This window comes from Podarcis vaucheri (genome assembly GCF_965113315.1).
Source record: "Podarcis vaucheri genome assembly, chromosome: 1".
In the NCBI taxonomy this organism is placed as follows: Eukaryota; Metazoa; Chordata; class Lepidosauria; order Squamata; family Lacertidae; genus Podarcis; species Podarcis vaucheri.
Genome location: NC_138759.1, coordinates 24,109,849 through 24,131,746, shown reverse-complemented (window position 1 = coordinate 24,131,746; position 21,898 = coordinate 24,109,849). Strand labels below are relative to the sequence as shown.

At 45.2% G+C, this 21,898-nt stretch overlaps 1 protein-coding gene across 10 annotated transcripts in view; it reads right to left on the bottom strand.

The window, feature by feature from the left end:
• Positions 1-21,898, bottom strand: part of LOC309537540 (cation channel sperm-associated auxiliary subunit beta-like) — an 80,606-nt gene that overhangs the window by 47,286 nt on the left and 11,422 nt on the right. For 3 of the 10 annotated variants that reach the window (XM_082232422.1, XM_082232419.1, XM_082232421.1), the window contains exons 3-9: positions 13,032-13,123; positions 10,146-10,298; positions 8,870-8,930; positions 8,051-8,146; positions 6,446-6,592; positions 4,713-4,805; positions 2,125-2,243 (exon numbers count right to left, since the gene is read on the bottom strand). In XM_082232422.1, the coding sequence (XP_082088548.1) occupies positions 2,125-2,243; positions 4,713-4,805; positions 6,446-6,592; positions 8,051-8,146; positions 8,870-8,930; positions 10,146-10,298; positions 13,032-13,123 (761 nt within the window). The other 7 variants (XM_082232428.1, XM_082232423.1, XM_082232426.1 and 4 more) reach the window with 7 other exon arrangements.

Below are 21,898 nucleotides of genomic sequence, written 5' to 3'. Positions count from 1 at the left end.
ACACTTAGTTCATCAGGTGAACTGGGGAGAGAACAATTAGTACACAGATTAACAACGCAATCCTAGATGTGCCTACCCAGACATAGTTCTCACCATGTTCAATGGGACTTACTTGCAGGAAATGTGTATACAGTGGTGCCTCGCAAGACGAAATTAATTCGTTCCGCAAGTTTCTTCTTCTTGCGAGTTTTTCGTCTTGCGATGCACGGTTTCCCATAGGAATGCATTGAAAATCAATTAATGCGTTCCTAGGGAAACCGACTTCAGACCAGGTCCGGGGACAGTCTGTCCCCCGACCTCTTCTGAAGGCTGGGGGGGGGACAAGGGCTTTTCTTCCGACCCCCAGCATTTTACAAAACCCCGGGACAGCGGAGGGCTTCTCCGCTGTCCGGGGCGATCTTAAAATGCTGGCGGGCGGCATTTTAAAATCGCCCCGGGACAGCGGAGGACTTCTCCGCTGTCCGGGGCGATTTAAAAGCCCCTGGGAAGGCAGGCAGGGGGGGACAGAGACTTTTGCCCCCCGCCAGCCTTCAGAAGAGGTCCTGGACCTCTTCTGAAGGCTGGCGGGGGCGAAAGTCTTTGCTCCCCCCGCCTGCCTTCAAAAGCTGTCCGGCCAAGGCTTCGCGGACCTCTGCCGGCATGCCGAAGCCTGCGCGCGCTGACATTAGCGCGCCCAGGCTTCGCGGAGCGCTCCGCCAGCAGCGGCAGCGTTGCCACTGCTGGAGGAGACTCGCCGGCATCCCGAAGACTGCGCGCGCTGACATTAGTGCGCCCAGGCTTCGCGGAGCGCTCCGCCAGCAGCGGCAGCGTTGCCGCTGCTGGCGGAGACTCGCCCGCATCCCGAAGCCTGCGCGCGCTCACATTAGCGCGCCCAGGCTTCGCGGAGCGCTCCGCCAGCAGCGGCAGCGTTGCCGCTGCTGGAGGAGGCTTGCCCGCATCCCAAAGCCTGCGCGCGCTGACATTAGCGCGCCCAGGCTTCGCGGAGCGCTCCGCCAGCAGCGGCAGCGTTGCCGCTGCTGGCAGAGACTCGCCCGCATCCCGAAGCCTGCGCGCGCTAACATTAGCGCGCCCAGGCTTCGCGGAGCGCTCCGCCAGCAGCGGCAGCGTTGCCGCTGCTGGAGGAGACTCGCCGGCATCCTGAAGCCTGCGCGCGCTGACATTAGCGCGCCCAGGCTTCGCGGAGCGCTCCGCCAGCAGCGGCAGCGTTGCCGCTGCTGGCGGAGACTCGCCCGCATCCCGAAGCCTGCGCGCGCTCACATTAGCGCGCCCAGGCTTCGTGGAGCGCTCCGCCAGCAGCGGCAGCGTTGCCGCTGCTGGAGGAGACTCGCCTGCATCCCGAAGCCTGCGCGCGCTGACATTAGCACGCCCAGGCTTCGCGGAGCGCTCCGCCAGCAGCGGCAGCGCTGCCGCTGCTGGCGGAGACTTGCCGGCATGCCTCTCCTGCCTTCAAAAGCCGTCCAGGATAGCGGCTTCGCGGAGCGCTCCGCCAGCAGCGGCAGCGTTGCCGCTGCTGGAGGAGACTCGCCCGCATCCCGAAGCCTGCGCGCGCTCACATTAGCACGCCCAGGCTTCGCGGAGCGCTCCGCCAGCAGCGGCAGCGCTGCCGCTGCTGGCGGAGACTTGCCGGCATGCCTCTCCTGCCTTCAAAAGCCGTCCAGGATAGCGGGAAGCGCTTCCCTGCTATCCCGGACTGCTTTTAAAATGCTGGCGCTGGGGAGCAAAGCCTTTCGGCCCCCGCCAGCCTTCCTGGACCTCTTCTGAAGGCGTGGGGGGGGAAGGCTTTGCTCCCCACCGCTAGCATTTAAAAGAGGTCCCCGGAGATTTCCCTATGGGCTTTCGTCTTGCGAAGCAAGCCCATAGGGAAATTCGTTTTGCGAAGCGCCTCCAAAACGGAAAACCCTTTCGTCTAGCGGGTTTTCCGTCTTGCGAGGCATTCGTCTTGCGGGGTACCAGTGTAGTAGGAATATAGTCTTAGGCTGAATGAGATTGTCTTCTGAGCAGACATGTATGGCATTGGAGATCTTCCAAACTTAGTTTTTTTGCAGTATGCATACCAGTGGATTTTAAAACATTAGATGATTGGGGGGAAGGGACACAGGGACATTTAGAAGTGCACATATGTACCTGCAACAGCTTTCCAGTTTTAATGCGCAGATCATCACTGATATATAATCCTAGTGAGGTGAGGAGTACAAGACGAGTATTTGTTACGGTGAGATCCACAAGTGCAAGTCCGTAACAGTCTTGAGGAGAGAAAAGGCACTGTGAGTAACCTGAGTTGCATCTCTCAGACTTCCATCATTACTTGTTATAGACATGGCAAATTACACCCAGATTGAGACACCCAGATCTGTTGGGCAATCCATGCACCTGATATGCATCTGAAGAAGGTCTAGATCTATGTGGTTTTTAGAGAGGGTGGAGTAATGAAATCTGCTCTTTCGAACCTTGCTCCTTTGCTGCATTTTTTTAAAAAAAAGATATAGCAAAGGCAAGTTCAGGGGGCAGGAAGAACAGAGGCTGACTCTTCTGACCTTGCCCATCTGACTTTGTTGCCCCAGCCATTCTGGGTGGCTTCCAACACATATAAAAAACAATAAAACATTAAACATTTAAAAAAATCACCTTCTCTATACTGGGCTGTCTTCAGATGCCTTGGGGGTCAGATAACTCCATACCCTCCAGTATTTCTCTGATGAAAATAGGGCTATCCAAAGAAAAAGTGGGGCATTCTGGGATCAAATCAGAAACCGGGACAGCTCCTCTAAATCTGGGACTGTCTCTGGAAAATAGGGACACTTGGAGGGTCTGCACTCCAGAGTAAAAAAAATGGCAACCCTGGGAACCACAGCTGAAAGCACTCAGTAGCCCAACATGCCAGATTCAAGGCTGGCGTCAGTCAAAAGCCCTAAACAGGCTGTAGAATCTGACCTGTCAATCCCACCCAAGAGAGGTAAAGGTAAAGGTAAAGGTACCCCTGCCCGAACGGGCCAGTCTTGACAGACTGTGGGGTTTGTGCGCCCATCTCACATTTATTGGCCGGGGGCCAGCGCTGTCCGGGGACACTTCCGGGTCACGTGGCCAGCGTGACATCGCTGCTCTGGCGAGCCAGAGCCGCACACGGAACGCCGTTTACCTTCCCGCTGGTAAGCGGTACCTATTTATCTACTTGCACCCAGAGGTGCTTTCGAACTGCTAGGTGGGCAGGCGCTGGGACCGAACAGCGGGAGCGCACCCCGCCGCGGGGATTCGAACCGCCGACCTTTCGATCGGCAAGCCCTAGGCGTTGAGGCTTTAGCCCACAGCGCCACCCGCGTCCCATACCCAAGAGAGAGAAGACCCTAAATGCTGAGGGATGAGGGTTCCCATATCCAAGAAGCTGAAATTTGGGACCCAAGGAGGCAGAGATTCTTTCTTATCACTGTCCAAAGAAAAGGGATGAGGGAGGGCTCTCCAGATCCTAGGGTTTTGAACCACACCACATCACACCACAACCTTCACTTTGAGACCTACAATTACTGTATTGGTCTGAATATAGGCCACACTTCCACAGGTATAAAATTTACGGCATGTAATGCCCTAAGAGAGAATATTATGAAAATGATTTATAGGTGGTACATGACCCCAGTCAAGCTTGCAAAAATCTATCATTTGCCCGATAATAAATGTTGGAAATGTAAAGAAACTGAAGGTACATTCTTTCACCTTTGGTGGACGTGCCCAAAGATTAAGGCTTTCTGGGAGATGATTTATAATGAAATGAAAAAGGTATTTAAATATACCTTCCTGAAGAAACCAGAGGCCTTCCTCTTGGGCATAGTCGGCCAATTGGCGCCAAAGAAGGACAGAACTTTTTTTATGTATGCAACAACAGCAGCAAGAATATTGATTGCAAAGTATTGGAAGACACAAGATTTACCCACACTGGAAGAATGGCAGATGAAGGTGATGGACTACATGGAACTGGCAGAAATGACTGGCAGAATCCGAGATCAGGGAGAAGAGGTGGTGGAAGAAGACTGGAAGAAATTTAAAGACTACTTGCAGAAATACTGTAAAATTAATGAATGTTAAAGGGATGTTGGATTGAAAATAAGCGGTTTTGGTAAAAAGATTAATAAGAATATGTAAATACGGATTGACAATGGTTGGAAATATATAGTTATAATAGGTTAAGATATTAAGTAAAGATAAATGATAGAGGGTAAGGATTTGCTGAATTAACCATGTGAACTGGAATACAAAAAGGGTGTGTGTGAGGAGGTCAGGAAACAAATAAATGAAATATAAGACATGAAAATATTGGTTTCTTTTTAACTTTTTTTTGCTTTTTATGTATTTTGTCTTTGTATTGTTGTATTTTTTCCCTTTTATTATTGTTACTCTTTTTCTATTTCCTATTTTTAATTTTGTAACTTTTTATTGTCTGTAAAATTTCAATAAATATCATTTAAAAAAAAATGAATATAGGCCACACTCCCCCCCCCCAAAAAAATCTGGCTCACATAAAAGCTGAGTGCAGTCTATAGTGACACTCTTATAAATAGAGAAGCTATGTTTTGACAGATCTCATTTTAGAGGTGTAGTCTGTATTCGGACCAATGCCGTACATTCTATGAAAGTGCAACGTGTCCTAAGGCCTGGGGGTAAAACAGGCTACAAATAAAAAGGAAGTGTATATGGATCAATTGACAACTGAAAATAAGAATTACCGTTTTCCAAGATGGCACAAATGGTAGCAGACAAGTTAAACCATACCGTATCCCCATCCATAAATCCGCTGTCAGTCAATCCTACAATTAGTCCTACAAATACAAAAGAAAACAATGCATTACATGAAAAGTGAATCACAGTATAAAGCCAGGCTACCAGTATTTATGACACTGTTATAAAGCTTCATATTTCCCAGAAATTTCAGCAGTGTAGCTGGTTTGGTTTGCTTTTGATGAAGAGATGACTGGAGGTTTCTCTGTGATATTTGAGTTTATTTACAAATATATGTTGAGTCTAGGTAGAAGAACAACCTATCACCCCAACAGCAGCAAAATCAGGAAATAAGCACCCCTGTATCCACAGATACAATTACAGACCTTAAAAACTCAGCTCAAACCTACTTGCACACACTGAAAGAAAGCATGTCTGCCTGCTTTACTAGTACCACATATCTAAGTTAATACGAACAAGCAGGTGGTTCGGTATGGGGTGGGGGACAGTTGCCAACATATCCCTGGCGTATTCCTGTGGTTATTGTAGAATATGCTGCAGTGTAGTGGTTGTGTCCTGTCCTCTCCTTCCCACTGAGATTCTCAGCAAAATGCTCTAGCAGTCATGCTTTTCACCATCACACACATATTTGACTAAAAACAAACAAGCCAGTGAGCAAATAATTCAAATTAATTGTTTTTTTTGGGGGGGGATACCATTTCAAAAAATGCATACCTACCATTTATTCCATCTATTTTGAATGGTCAATATGCAAGTGTCATTTGCTTGCCAAGCTAAAATAGTGCCAGCGATGCACAAGGTTTGCAAAACTGCAAATGATCTTTTTTTAAACAACAACAACAAAGTCTTTTCCATTGCTGTGAGAGGGAATTGTCCATGAAGGCTGCACCAGGCCCTCTGAGAACAACAGAATGTCCTCAGTCCTGTTGCTTCAAGGGGAACTTGCTCCTCTACTCTTTTCAAAGCACATGGCAGCAAGAAGGCCTTTCCCTGCTGCCTAGGGTTGCTGTATTTCTAGAAGTAAAAGTTGCTGAGCTTTCTGGGGAAAACTCAAAGCTATTGAGCAGACATTATTTTAGAAATTAATGAAACTCAAAGTTGTTGAGCTCAAAATTCCGGACATTTAGCTGATTTTCCGAAATCCCCCCCTGGACACTATTTTCACCAGTTAAATTACGGACATATGGCAACCCTGCTAGAGAATGGAACATTTTAGAAGGGAAAAAAAGTAAATAGGAACAGAGGCAGTGCTGAACCCTCAGACTATCTCATAAAGGAATTTGCTGGAATGTGAATTCTAAAGTGGACTCATGATTTGATCCAGGTGGTGATCTATTCAGATTAAACCAGGCAAGTCCTCTTTAGAAGCAGGGTTTCCACCATCACCCCTACTGACCTGAAATAATAGACCTAGATTCGCACACAATGTTCCCCAAGGGGACACATATGCACACGGAGCCAGCATTTCACAGGTTAACAGCTAGTTGCAGAACACTCATGTGTAGTAGAAGTGTAACAAATGCATTCACAAGCAAAAACAACTTCATTTGATGAGACTTACTCCCAAGCAAGTATAGGATTAAGCCCTAGCCAACACAGTGGGACTTACTTCTGAGTAAACAAGTACACTTATTTTATTTAAACTTTTACATCCCACTGTACCCAGTAGGAAAACGAAGCTGGTGGATCAGCTAATTATGTAAAAATGCAAGACACTTACCTATTTTTCTTGTTGTATAAATCAGACCAATTATTGCTACATCACTTGCACAAGGAGTTTTTGCTATTTTGATATTGGCTACTTTAGACAATGTATCATTAACTTCCACGTTTTCACCAAGACTCCAAAACCACTGAAGAAGAGGATCTGCAAAAGAGCACTAATGTTTAAGAAAGCAAAAATTCTTTCTGCTTTTTACTTAAAAAGAAAATACACTTGAGTGAAGGAAATATGTGACTATCTCTGAAATTTGTGGGAACACCCTTGGAGGTGAGTAAGGGATGTTATCAGTCTGGTCCAGGGTTGGGGTGGGGGGTGGGAATGGGACTGCCATCACTGTGGTGGAAGGTAGGGGGAAATACAGAAGTGGGTGAAGGCATACAGAAGAGACGAGGTTGTCTAAGTCTGCTGGAATTGAAGAGTACTAGGAGACCACTTCAAGTAACGAATACCTTCCTTAGACCTGTTCTTAGTAAAATACACACACACACGGGATACTCTCTTTTTTCATGAAGGTGGCCATTGGAAATCCTGCCAGTATGATATTTTGTTTCAACTGACAAGACAGAATTACTGTTTCGGGGGGACGGGCAGGTGTGGAGGGCTCCCTGGTCTTGAATGGGGTAACTGTGCCCTTGAAGGACCAGGGGCACAGCCTGGGAGTCATTTTGGACTCACAGATGTCCATGGAGGTGCAGGTCAATTCTGTGTCCAGGCCAGCTTTCTACCAGCTCCATCTGGTACCTAGGCTGAGACCCTATCTGCCCATGGACTCATTTGCCAGAGTGATGCATGCTCTGGTTATCTCCCGCTTGGACTACTGCAATGCGCTCTACATGGAGCTACCTTTGAAGGTGACCCAGAAACTACAACTAATCCAGAATGTTGCAGCTAGACTGGCAACTCGGAGTGGCCGCTGAGACCATATAACGCCGGTCCTGAAAGACCTACATTGGCTCCCAGTATGTTTCCAAGCATAATTCAAAGTGTTGGTGCTGACCTTTAAAGCCCTAAATGGCCTCGGCCCAGTATACCTGAAGTAGTGTCTCCACCCCCATCTTTCAGCCCGGACACTAAGGTCCAGCTCTGAGGGCTTTCTGGTGGTTCCCTCACTGCAAGAAGCAAAGTTACATGGAACCAGGCAGAGGGCCTTCTCAGTAGTGGCGCCCTCCCTGTGGAACGCCCTCCCATCAGATGTCAAAGAGATAAACAACTACCTGACATTTAGAAAACATCTGAAGGCAGCCCTGTTTCAGGGAAGTTTTTAATGTGTGACACATTATGTTTTATTGTATTTTTAATATTCTGTTGGGAGCCACCCAGAGTGGCTGGGGAAATCCAGACAGATGGGTGGGGTTTTAATAATAAATTATTATTATTGTGATGATGATGTATTGCAGTTTTATCATTCAATTCTTTTGTATTCATATGTTTCAATGTTGTTTACTGCTTTGGAGACTTTGGGCCAAAAAAGCGGAATATAAATATAACTTTCTATATCATATGAATAAATTCAGAAAACTTTATACTTAGTGTCCGTGCCAATTTCCAATAGACCAGAATTACTTACAAAACCGCAAACACTCCCTATGAGCTATGACGTACCTCGTACGATATCCAACAAGGTTCCCGTAGTAGTGAACATATTTAAACCATGATGCATATTAAATTTTACAAACCATTCCTCAATTGGATTAACATCTGTTTCAGCAGCGTGTACAAGAAAGACAGAGACAGATTAGTCATATAAGTACGCAAGTATTATGGGTGATATCCAATGTCAAGCAAACAGGCCTTTGCTCACACAACATGGTTTCCTTTTCTCCTCCCTCTTGCAATCCCCATGACCAAACCCTCTGGAGCAAATTTCAGGGGTCCACAGGGGGCAAAGACTTGTTGCACAAGTGGAAACCCATTCCACTTGCAGATAGACACAAGTGGATATTGCTGTATGCTTACGTCAATATTACTCGGCTACGAGAGATTGCCAAAGTTGATGACGACTACATGCTCTTCTCAAATGTTGCCTACGATGGTGCACTGCTCTTCAACTGAATTCTTAGTAATGAACATTCCTGCATATTTTTTCTGGCCAATTTATTTTTCTCTTTTTTTCTATTCAGACCCTTCACACCCTTCACCAAATAGAGTGAGTTACAAAAATAAGTGCAAATATACATTATCCCAAAACTTGCTTTCTCTCCACTGAAGTTGGTATACTACTTATGCACCATTTGAGATTGTGCCAAATGCTCACTACCAAGTTGTCAAATTTCTCCCCTGCTAGCAGGATTTTGTGCAAAAATTTTCTTTTGAAATGAAAAACATGGCACCACCTTACGTGAGTAGAAAAACAGCAGCAACAACACAAGGAAGCATCAATAGCCAGTGAGGATAAATAAATGGAAATTATAAATCTCTCACCTGTATTATATGTTAACTCTTCTCGGTTGATTTCAATACTCCACGAATCCACACCTTCTCCCTTTTGTTTAAAAAAAGGATGGTAACCCAAGATTTTTAGTCTTAAATGCTTGAAGAGTCACATACATTTAAGTGCGGATTGATTTTCCAATTATGAATTTTCGTAGCTGATAGTCTCATAGCTTACGGGCGGTGGCAGAGAGACGAGTGGCGAGAAAGGGCTCATCTCTCTGCCACTGCCCGCCTCACTTGAGTATAAGCCAAGGGAGGCTTTTTCAGCATAAAAAATGTGCTGAAAAAGTTGGCTTATATTCGAGAATACACGGTATGTTTTGAAGAAAAAAAATGAACAAATTCCTATGCCCCACAAATAACTCAGAGATGCATTTTAAATAAAAGCACACATTCTACTCATGTAAAAACACCAGGCAGGTCCCACAAATAACCCAGAGATTCATTTTAAATTAAAGGGCACATTCTACTCATGTAAAAAGATGCTGATTCCTCGACCGTCTGCGGGCCGGATTTAGAACGTAGTTTGCCTACCCATGTTCTAAAGAAATGCTTGGACTAACTGATATTATAGTTATAGTTTGAAGTCTTGTTTGTTCCCGTTACATTTTGCTCCCAAAAGACCCATTTATCCTAAATAAAATCAAATATTGCAGACATGTATATACAAAACATTGAGATCCAAACATGAAATTTTGCAGGTAGCCCTTACAAATAACATTTAAAACCATGAGTATAGATCCACCCCAGGAACCTTCCTTAAACCAAGTCAGATTGCTTGTCCATCTAGCTCAGGCCGGCCCAACTTTTATACCAAGTGGGCTGCAAGAGTACTCTGACCATGTAATCTGTGGGCCACACACTGCCTTGATGCGGTTAGCGCTTTCCTAGCTTCAGGAAGGAGGTAATAGGGTTCTAGGACCTTGGCAGAGCCTTTGCGCCTCCTTTCCCAAACCAAGCACCTCACTTAGCTGGCTTTGGGAAGGCAGTGTGAGGGCTGAGAGGGCGTCAAATGTTGCTGAGGGCCAACAAAAAAGGTCTTGAGGACTGCATGCAGTCCTTGGGCTACACATTGGACCACTGTAAGTTTCCAGCCGAATGTTATGGCATTGTTTAATAAGTATCCGATGACAGTGGCTGTCCTGAGTTCAGGACAAGGTGACCACCTGCTACCTGATCCCTTTTAACTGGAAATAGCCAGGGAGTGAACCTGGGACCTTCTGCATGTAAATGATGTGCTATGAGCCCTTCCGCAATGCTTTACCAGAGTCATTTTGAAGTAGAAGACTTTGGAGTAGGTACTGTTGAAGATCTGGATGCTGGGAGCAAGACCAGCTGAAGTAAAAAGAACTAGATTCTTCCGTCTGTTCTCCAGGGTGTCGGGCTTATTGATATTATACAAATGACAGCGGACAATCTTTAACAAGGGGGGAAAAAACCCAGCATTAACATACGAAGCACATATCCACAACATCTGGAATTATTAAAACTTTAAATGGCAACCTAACAAACTGGACTGTTGATTTCAAAAGCGGAAGCTGCAATAAATAAGGCTTTAAGGAGCCAGAAAGGAAAGGAAGGTAGAAATCCTCATTTTGTGGAGGGACAACTTGCCCTCCCCCTCTCTCAGGTGATTTTGCCTGCTTTTGGCTGGCATGGGCAAGTGCCACTGAGAATTAGGCAGTTTAGGGTTAAAGTAGAGAAAATGATCATTATCTAACAAATTAATATACCTGAATATCACAGGGCAGTTTACAATATAAAAGCACAAAATATGTACCGTAATATAATAGCAAAAAATCTCACAATAGACCCCCCCCTGACACATTTAAAAGGCCATAGATGGTTTAATGAGCCAAAACGCCTAAAATGTTTAAGTTTGTCCTTCTGTTGCACCCCAAGGCCCCTTCCTGCCATCCTTCCTCTTCCTTTCTCCAATATCCTGAGGCAGTGTTGGCAAGGCTTTCTTCATCAGGCCAGGCCTCCTTCCACCTGCCCTGCCCCACCCTCCTGCCCTGGGACTCCTCATAAGGGAGCAATGCCTGGAGGAAGACCTGTGAGAGGAGAGACTTCACCAGGCCAGGCCTAAAATGTTTAAGCTTATCTTCTGTTGCATCCCAAGGCCCCTTCCTGCGAAAATTACAGTATCCTGGGGCAGTTTTGGCCACTGTGTCTATTTCATAGGCCTAGATCTATAAATGCGGAGCCGGCGCCTGTTCTAGGTGTCTTTCTTTGCAGTTACCTCAGGAACTGCTAGCCCAGCATCTACAGGGGTCTTTTTTCAAGGGTCTGAGCACCATGGTGCCTACAGGCACCAGCTTGGTGGTCCCTGGCTTTTTATTTTAAGTTTTATCTCAAAAGAGAAAAAATGCCCCCTCAGAATCTGGTTGGTTTTGAAGGATTTGCACAGGGCAAAAGCTGGCAGGGATGGTTTCCCTTCTTGCCTGTTGGTCCATCCTATTTGCTTGCCAACCATGGGGAGGCTGTTCAGGAAGCGGGTGGGAGCAGCAGCAATGGCGGTACTGTGTCTAATTTTGTGTTTTTCCTTGCCCCTCCATAGCAGCCAGGATGTGTTGTGCCACACTCCCCATGGCAGCCATTTTGTGACTGGCACTCACGGCACTTCCTTCAAATTCAAAATGTGCCCCCTGCCCCCCCCTCCAAAAGGTTGGCAACCCCTGATGTAGCTCCATGAAGTTCAATGTTGTCCATATGGCAGGAGGGAAGAAAGGGAGAATCCTGATTCCAGACTCATTAGCCCTGCATCACGTAAAAGAAATTACCTGGCTATATTCATAGCTGCAGCAAGTTCAGAAGCTAGAACACCGTTTTATTGTTTATTTAAACAAACTGCAATACCATGTTTGTTATGATGCCAATAAATAAATAAAAGTTCTTTAAATCGCATATGGTGTTGTTAGATCCAAGGGGAGTCTGAATAACCAATAATATTTCACTCCATTTAGCTAAGCTTCTGAGTCTAACCGCTTCCGATTAAGTTAGTGATGAGAGCTAACAATCCATTTAAACAAACCACATTTTTCTGTGTACAAGATGAGCTTTTCTGACCCAAAAATGAGGTTCAAAATTTAGGCTTGTCTTATACACAGGTAGTGCTGAGAAGGGACGGGCGAAAGGTTTTTTGGCGCAAGCCCAAGATTGCAAGAAGCGATTGGCCGCTTGATTGCTGGGGGGTGGGATGCTGGAAATTGCTCACCTGCCGGAACGCAGCACACAACCGCTCGTGTCACTTACAATTGCTACTTACAATCTCAGGCTCACACTTCGTTCCGACAGGTGAGCCATTTTTGGCATCTCCTCCCCCCCCCCCAACAATCAAGTGGCCAATCACCACTTAAAAACTCGGGCTTGCACTTTATTGTGGCAGCTGAGCAATTTTCGGCATTGGCTGCTTGATTGTGTGTGTGTGTGGGGGGGGATCCCAAAAATCGCTCACCCGCCGGAACACAGCACACAACCGCTTGCATCACAGCTGCCTGATCGCCACCGTTAGCCCTCCTGATTCCCACTGCGGCAGCTAATAGACAGCTGCTCTTGTCGCAGCAAGCGGGAGCATGATTGGTGACCTCTGGTGGAAATCGGGGAGCTGATAGGTGGTTTCCGTTTGCGTCACTTGGTTGTGTGCTGCGTTTTGGCAGGTGAACGATTTTTGGCATTCCCCCCAAATTATCCTCCCCAAAAGCTCAATCCCGCCTATCTTCTAAATTTTGAGGCCCCCAAAATAGACAGGGGCGTCTTATAGACGAAAAAATATGGTATGTCATCTAGATATCAATTTTGTGTGGATATCTATCTGGACTTTAGGAGAACTTAAATGAACTTCTATGATTTATGCACCAATGGTTATCGGTATCCATAATATGAACTGACGATGAGTTCTTTCTTACTGTTGTTGGTATTCATTTATAAAATAGTACCATGCCCTTATTTTAATTACTTTCTCCTTCCCTTCCCTTTCCCTAAATTTGGAGGGGGGGAGGGAAATAGCTAAAAGAATTGATTAGCTAATTCTGCTGAGCCAAAGAATGGTGTATCGGCAGGTTATTCCCCACTGCCATAATACAAATGCATTATTTGCTGAGCTACTCCCCATTCTATTGCAACTGGAAATACATTGCTGGAAACTTACCAAACTTTTATCTGAAAGAAACAGTTTAATTGCCTTAGATGACATATTCCGCTCATCTCCTGTGTAGCAAGAAAAACTCGAATTGGCCATCACTGAGTGAGGAAAAAAGATATATTGAACACTAATATATTCAAAGATGATATTACAGAACTAGAATATCCTGAAACTCAAATCAAAAATGAAATTGGGGACTGAAATAGATTGCATTGGCTTTTGTGAGTTATAAATAAAAAAATACAGTAGTAATAATCACATCAACAACCTTTGATATTATTAGCAGTCTCAGGAAGGAACTTTTACTGGGAGACATGGGGTTTAGGGTGGGCAATAAGAAAATAAATAATATATTTATGGCAATCTTTAAACCAAGGCAAGACCGCATGGGTTTGGACAACCAAATTAACCTTTGTGCTTCAGTCAGTATCTTCCCAAGCTCTCACTGTGGCTCATTTGACTCCTAGACAACACACATTCAACATCATTAGCAAATATCTCTTGGTCTCTAATATGGTGGGTTTTTTAAAGAAGCTTCTTGAACTTGATATATATATATATATTTGCTTTCGTAGATTTTCACGGGTACAGGAATGCAGGTTTTGGTGTCTTCGGGTGTCTTCCCGTGTAAGAGTCGGGGTGTCTGTGCGACGTTTCGACGAGGTCTCACTCGTCATCTTCAGGCTGGTGCTTTCGGCTTCTTGTTACTGGAACAGAGCAGAATCTGGTGTTTGAGTTCCTATAAATACTGTTGAGGGGTGTGGTGTATAGCCTCCAACGTTCTGGGCAGAGAGGAAGTTCCTAGATTAGTGTGCCTTTTCTTCTTTTGTTCCTTAATTACTTGAGGGATATCTTGGGTGATTTCATGAGTGATATTCTGAATACCACTGGGTGGGTCATTAAGTGTAGATTAGTTGCTAAAGCTTTCGTGTCTTGACCTCTTGAGCTTGTGAAGAGTTTTTCTGAGAAGATGGCTGTGCTGCATTTAGTTGTGCTCTGGCTTGGCTTCGTGTATAGGGGCGAGCTGTGGTTTTGTGCCTTGTGCCAGCCAGATCTGTGTAGGGATTGCAGGGGGGTGCAGCATCCGGAGGTGCCACTATAGTTTGGCTACTGGATGGAGTCTGTAATATGTCTGTGGAGAGGGTCTGGGTTTGGGTCTGGTGTGGTTGATTGGTGACGGCGTTCTGTGTGCCTCTGGTTCTGGTGTCGGTTTTTGTGGGGAGGGCTAATTTCCAGATGTCTGGCAGGCGGGACGTGTCGTCACGCTTGTTCATGTTGTGAGGGTGTTTCTCTATCTCGATGGCTTCCATGATTATTCTCTTGTGGTGATGTTCCATGTTAAAGAGCAATTTGGAATCTGCAAAATTAATTTCGTGTCCTGTTTCTTTCATGTGTTGGAAAAGAGAGGAAGTTTTTTCTTCTTTTTTGACGGCATTCTTGTGTTCTGCGATACGTGCATTTATTCGTCTGTTTGTTTGTCCAATGTACGTGGCTGGGCAGACTTTGCAGGGTATTTCATAGACCCCTTGGTTTTCCAGCTGGATTTTGTCTTTTGGGTTTCTGAGGATATTGGCTATTTTTTGGTTGGTGCAGAAGGCTGTTTTGATATTGTGTTTATGGAGGATTTTGCTGATTTTGTCTGTAGTGCCCTTGATATAAGGAAGGAGGGCCATGCCATTGTTTTCTTCTGTGTCTTGGTTTTTGGGGGGTGTTTCTTTTTGGATTAGCTTCGTAACCCTGTTTTTCTGGTATCCATTGGCGATTAACACATTTGAGAGATTCTGTAACTCAGTTGTCAAGTGGTCTTTGTCAGCCAGGCGTTTGGTTCTGGAGATGAGAGTTTTGGCTACGGAGTTTATTTGTGCAGGGTGGTGGTGTGATTGTGCATGTAAGTAGCGGTTGGTGTGTGTTTTTTTCCGGTAGATAGTGTGTCCTAGGGAGCCATCAGGTTTTTTGTAGATTAGGACGTCAAGAAAGGGGAGTTGGTTGTTGTCTTCTATTTCCATAGTGAATTGTATTTTGGGGTGTAGGCTGTTGAGATGTGTGAGGAAGCTATCTAGTTTTTCTTTCCCGTGTGGCCAAATTACAAAGGTGTCGTCAACATATCTGAGCCAAAGTTTGGGTTTGTGTTCTGACTTGTCTAAAGCATTGGTTTCAAAGTGTTCCATGTACAAATTTGCGATGACCGGTGAGAGGGGTGATCCCATAGGTGCTCCTTCTATCTGTTTGTATCTTTGTCCATTGTGGATGAAGTACGTGTTGGTTAGGCAGTGGTTGGTCAGGTCCAGGATGTATTTGGGGGGGTTGTATTTGTTTTGAATGGCTGTCAAGGCTTCATTAATGGGCACTTGAGTGAAGAGAGATACAACATCGAAGCTCACAAGTAGGTCATCGGGATGTAGGTATTGCTTCTTTATTGTTTCTATGAACTGGAAGGAGTTAGTAACGTGTGAAGCGATGGATTCTGCATAGGGCTGAAGTTGCTTAGCGAGAAATTTAGCGAGATTTTGTAGAGGTGAGCCTATGGAGCTGACTATTGGTCTGAGTGGTGTTCCTTCTTTGTGTATCTTGGGGAGACCGTAGAGTTTGGGGCATCTGGATGATTTTTCTCTGGGGATGATTCTTAGCTGGATTTCTTCACTGATAGGAGAGGCTTTTATTTTGGATTTGGTGGTTTTTTCCAGATAGGTGGTGGGATCTGTTTTTATAGGTTGGTAGGTAGGGTCTTGGAGTAGATTTGATAGTTTTGCTTGGTAGTCCGATGTGTTCATCACAACAGTGGCGTTGCCTTTGTCTGCTGGGAGAATGATTATGTTGTTGTCTTTCCTCAGGTTGGTGAGTGCTTTCTGTTCTTCTTTGTGTAAATTGCTTCTGGGTGGTTTGCTGGAGCAGAGGATGTTGGTGACTTCAAGTCTGATTTTATTGGCTTCATCTGGGTCGATTTTGGTCAGGCTAGCTTCGACTCCGCATATGATGTTTTCCGTGGGGATGCGTCTCGGGGCGACTGCAAAGTTGAAACCTTTGGAGAGTACTTTGGTTTCAGTTGGGGTGAGGATCCTGTCTGATATGTTATGTACTGTTTGTTTCATGGGTTGTTGTGGAGGGTGGCTGGGTTTCTGGCGTTTCTCTAGTTTGTAGAGTTTGTTGGTGTGTCTGTCTGTCTTATGTGAGGTCTCAGTTTCAGCTCTCCAGACGGCTAGTTGTTTGCATTTGTCCCAGAGTGCAGGGTGGATTTTGTTACATAGTTTGAGGTGAAGAGTGAGCAGATCTTTGTTGGTTTGGTTTAGTAGGTATCTTTTCTTATGTATTTCGTTTCTGATTAGGGATAGTTCAGTTCGTTTCAGGATCCTTTCGGTAGCTGGGGTTTTAGAGTGGAATTTAAGTTGGAAGCATGTGGGAGTTAAGTTGTTGTCTCGGCAGTTGCGTAGGAACAGGAGATCACATAAGATGGTGGCTCTTCGGATTTCTAGTTTCTCGTAGGTTCTTGTCAGCTGGAAGGTTTCCTCCCCGTAGAGGTGAGATATTTGCTTTCGTAGATTTTCACGGGTACAGGAATGCAGGTTTTGGTGTCTTCGGGTGTCTTCCCGTGTAAGAGTCGGGGTGTCTGTGCGACGTTTCGACGAGGTCTCACTCGTCATCTTCAGGCTGGTGCTTTCGGCTTCTTGTTACTGGAACAGAGCAGAATCTGGTGTTTGAGTTCCTATAAATACTGTTGAGGGGTGTGGTGTATAGCCTCCAACGTTCTGGGCAGAGAGGAAGTTCCTAGATTAGTGTGCCTTTTCTTCTTTTGTTCCTTAATTACTTGAGGGATATCTTGAGTGATTTCATGAGTGGTATTCTGAATACCACTGGGTGGGTCATTAAGTGTAGATTAGTTGCTAAAGCTTTCGTGTCTTGACCTCTTGAGCTTGTGAAGAGTTTTTCTGAGAAGATGGCTGTGCTGCATTTAGTTGTGCTCTGGCTTGGCTTCGTGTATAGGGGCGAGCTGTGGTTTTGTGCTTTGTGCCAGCCAGATCTGTGTAGGGATTGCAGGGGGGTGCAGCATCCGGAGGTGCCACTATAGTTTGGCTACTGGATGGAGTCTGTAATATGTCTGTGGAGAGGGTCTGGGTTTGGGTCTGGTGTGGTTGATTGGTGACGGCGTTCTGTGTGCCTCTGGTTCTGGTGTCGGTTTTTGTGGGGAGGGCTAATTTCCAGATGTCTGGCAGGCGGGACGTGTCGTCACGCTTGTTCATGTTGTGAGGGTGTTTCTCTATCTCGATGGCTTCCATGATTATTCTCTTGTGGTGATGTTCCATGTTAAAGAGCAATTTGGAATCTGCAAAATTAATTTCGTGTCCTGTTTCTTTCATGTGTTGGAAAAGAGAGGAAGTTTTTTCTTCTTTTTTGACGGCATTCTTGTGTTCTGCGATACGTGCATTTATTCGTCTGTTTGTTTGTCCAATGTACGTGGCTGGGCAGACTTTGCAGGGTATTTCATAGACCCCTTGGTTTTCCAGCTGGATTTTGTCTTTTGGGTTTCTGAGGATATTGGCTATTTTTTGGTTGGTGCAGAAGGCTGTTTTGGTATTGTGTTTATGGAGGATTTTGCTGATTTTGTCTGTAGTGCCCTTGATATAAGGAAGGAGGGCCATGCCATTGTTTTCTTCTGTGTCTTGGTTTTTGGGGGGTGTTTCTTTTTGGATTAGCTTCGTAACCCTGTTTTTCTGGTATCCATTGGCGATTAACACATTTGAGAGATTCTGTAACTCAGTTGTCAAGTGGTCTTTGTCAGCCAGGCGTTTGGTTCTGGAGATGAGAGTTTTGGCTACGGAGTTTATTTGTGCAGGGTGGTGGTGTGATTGTGCATGTAAGTAGCGGTTGGTGTGTGTTTTTTTCCGGTAGATAGTGTGTCCTAGGGAGCCATCAGGTTTTTTGTAGATTAGGACGTCAAGAAAGGGGAGTTGGTTGTTGTCTTCTATTTCCATAGTGAATTGTATTTTGGGGTGTAGGCTGTTGAGATGTGTGAGGAAGCTATCTAGTTTTTCTTTCCCGTGTGGCCAAATTACAAAGGTGTCGTCAACATATCTGAGCCAAAGTTTGGGTTTGTGTTCTGACTTGTCTAAAGCATTGGTTTCAAAGTGTTCCATGTACAAATTTGCGATGACCGGTGAGAGGGGTGATCCCATAGGTGCTCCTTCTATCTGTTTGTATCTTTGTCCATTGTGGATGAAGTACGTGTTGGTTAGGCAGTGGTTGGTCAGGTCCAGGATGTATTTGGGGGGGTTGTATTTGTTTTGAATGGCTGTCAAGGCTTCATTAATGGGCACTTGAGTGAAGAGAGATACAACATCGAAGCTCACAAGTAGGTCATCGGGATGTAGGTATTGCTTCTTTATTGTTTCTATGAACTGGAAGGAGTTAGTAACGTGTGAAGCGATGGATTCTGCATAGGGCTGAAGTTGCTTAGCGAGAAATTTAGCGAGATTTTGTAGAGGTGAGCCTATGGAGCTGACTATTGGTCTGAGTGGTGTTCCTTCTTTGTGTATCTTGGGGAGACCGTAGAGTTTGGGGCATCTGGATGATTTTTCTCTGGGGATGATTCTTAGCTGGATTTCTTCACTGATAGGAGAGGCTTTTATTTTGGATTTGGTGGTTTTTTCCAGATAGGTGGTGGGATCTGTTTTTATAGGTTGGTAGGTAGGGTCTTGGAGTAGATTTGATAGTTTTGCTTGGTAGTCCGATGTGTTCATCACAACAGTGGCGTTGCCTTTGTCTGCTGGGAGAATGATTATGTTGTTGTCTTTCCTCAGGTTGGTGAGTGCTTTCTGTTCTTCTTTGTGTAAATTGCTTCTGGGTGGTTTGCTGGAGCAGAGGATGTTGGTGACTTCAAGTCTGATTTTATTGGCTTCATCTGGGTCGATTTTGGTCAGGCTAGCTTCGACTCCGCATATGATGTTTTCCGTGGGGATGCGTCTCGGGGCGACTGCAAAGTTGAAACCTTTGGAGAGTACTTTGGTTTCAGTTGGGGTGAGGATCCTGTCTGATATGTTATGTACTGTTTGTTTCATGGGTTGTTGTGGAGGGTGGCTGGGTTTCTGGCGTTTCTCTAGTTTGTAGAGTTTGTTGGTGTGTCTGTCTGTCTTATGTGAGGTCTCAGTTTCAGCTCTCCAGACGGCTAGTTGTTTGCATTTGTCCCAGAGTGCAGGGTGGATTTTGTTACATAGTTTGAGGTGAAGAGTGAGCAGATCTTTGTTGGTTTGGTTTAGTAGGTATCTTTTCTTATGTATTTCGTTTCTGATTAGGGATAGTTCAGTTCGTTTCAGGATCCTTTCGGTAGCTGGGGTTTTAGAGTGGAATTTAAGTTGGAAGCATGTGGGAGTTAAGTTGTTGTCTCGGCAGTTGCGTAGGAACAGGAGATCACATAAGATGGTGGCTCTTCGGATTTCTAGTTTCTCGTAGGTTCTTGTCAGCTGGAAGGTTTCCTCCCCGTAGAGGTGAGATATTTGCTTTCGTAGATTTTCACGGGTACAGGAATGCAGGTTTTGGTGTCTTCGGGTGTCTTCCCGTGTAAGAGTCGGGGTGTCTGTGCGACGTTTCGACGAGGTCTCACTCGTCATCTTCAGGCTGGTGCTTTCGGCTTCTTGTTACTGGAACAGAGCAGAATCTGGTGTTTGAGTTCCTATAAATACTGTTGAGGGGTGTGGTGTATAGCCTCCAACGTTCTGGGCAGAGAGGAAGTTCCTAGATTAGTGTGCCTTTTCTTCTTTTGTTCCTTAATTACTTGAGGGATATCTTGAGTGATTTCATGAGTGGTATTCTGAATACCACTGGGTGGGTCATTAAGTGTAGATTAGTTGCTAAAGCTTTCGTGTCTTGACCTCTTGAGCTTGTGAAGAGTTTTTCTGAGAAGATGGCTGTGCTGCATTTAGTTGTGCTCTGGCTTGGCTTCGTGTATAGGGGCGAGCTGTGGTTTTGTGCTTTGTGCCAGCCAGATCTGTGTAGGGATTGCAGGGGGGTGCAGCATCCGGAGGTGCCACTATAGTTTGGCTACTGGATGGAGTCTGTAATATGTCTGTGGAGAGGGTCTGGGTTTGGGTCTGGTGTGGTTGATTGGTGACGGCGTTCTGTGTGCCTCTGGTTCTGGTGTCGGTTTTTGTGGGGAGGGCTAATTTCCAGATGTCTGGCAGGCGGGACGTGTCGTCACGCTTGTTCATGTTGTGAGGGTGTTTCTCTATCTCGATGGCTTCCATGATTATTCTCTTGTGGTGATGTTCCATGTTAAAGAGCAATTTGGAATCTGCAAAATTAATTTCGTGTCCTGTTTCTTTCATGTGTTGGAAAAGAGAGGAAGTTTTTTCTTCTTTTTTGACGGCATTCTTGTGTTCTGCGATACGTGCATTTATTCGTCTGTTTGTTTGTCCAATGTACGTGGCTGGGCAGACTTTGCAGGGTATTTCATAGACCCCTTGGTTTTCCAGCTGGATTTTGTCTTTTGGGTTTCTGAGGATATTGGCTATTTTTTGGTTGGTGCAGAAGGCTGTTTTGGTATTGTGTTTATGGAGGATTTTGCTGATTTTGTCTGTAGTGCCCTTGATATAAGGAAGGAGGGCCATGCCATTGTTTTCTTCTGTGTCTTGGTTTTTGGGGGGTGTTTCTTTTTGGATTAGCTTCGTAACCCTGTTTTTCTGGTATCCATTGGCGATTAACACATTTGAGAGATTCTGTAACTCAGTTGTCAAGTGGTCTTTGTCAGCCAGGCGTTTGGTTCTGGAGATGAGAGTTTTGGCTACGGAGTTTATTTGTGCAGGGTGGTGGTGTGATTGTGCATGTAAGTAGCGGTTGGTGTGTGTTTTTTTCCGGTAGATAGTGTGTCCTAGGGAGCCATCAGGTTTTTTGTAGATTAGGACGTCAAGAAAGGGGAGTTGGTTGTTGTCTTCTATTTCCATAGTGAATTGTATTTTGGGGTGTAGGCTGTTGAGATGTGTGAGGAAGCTATCTAGTTTTTCTTTCCCGTGTGGCCAAATTACAAAGGTGTCGTCAACATATCTGAGCCAAAGTTTGGGTTTGTGTTCTGACTTGTCTAAAGCATTGGTTTCAAAGTGTTCCATGTACAAATTTGCGATGACCGGTGAGAGGGGTGATCCCATAGGTGCTCCTTCTATCTGTTTGTATCTTTGTCCATTGTGGATGAAGTACGTGTTGGTTAGGCAGTGGTTGGTCAGGTCCAGGATGTATTTGGGGGGGTTGTATTTGTTTTGAATGGCTGTCAAGGCTTCATTAATGGGCACTTGAGTGAAGAGAGATACAACATCGAAGCTCACAAGTAGGTCATCGGGATGTAGGTATTGCTTCTTTATTGTTTCTATGAACTGGAAGGAGTTAGTAACGTGTGAAGCGATGGATTCTGCATAGGGCTGAAGTTGCTTAGCGAGAAATTTAGCGAGATTTTGTAGAGGTGAGCCTATGGAGCTGACTATTGGTCTGAGTGGTGTTCCTTCTTTGTGTATCTTGGGGAGACCGTAGAGTTTGGGGCATCTGGATGATTTTTCTCTGGGGATGATTCTTAGCTGGATTTCTTCACTGATAGGAGAGGCTTTTATTTTGGATTTGGTGGTTTTTTCCAGATAGGTGGTGGGATCTGTTTTTATAGGTTGGTAGGTAGGGTCTTGGAGTAGATTTGATAGTTTTGCTTGGTAGTCCGATGTGTTCATCACAACAGTGGCGTTGCCTTTGTCTGCTGGGAGAATGATTATGTTGTTGTCTTTCCTCAGGTTGGTGAGTGCTTTCTGTTCTTCTTTGTGTAAATTGCTTCTGGGTGGTTTGCTGGAGCAGAGGATGTTGGTGACTTCAAGTCTGATTTTATTGGCTTCATCTGGGTCGATTTTGGTCAG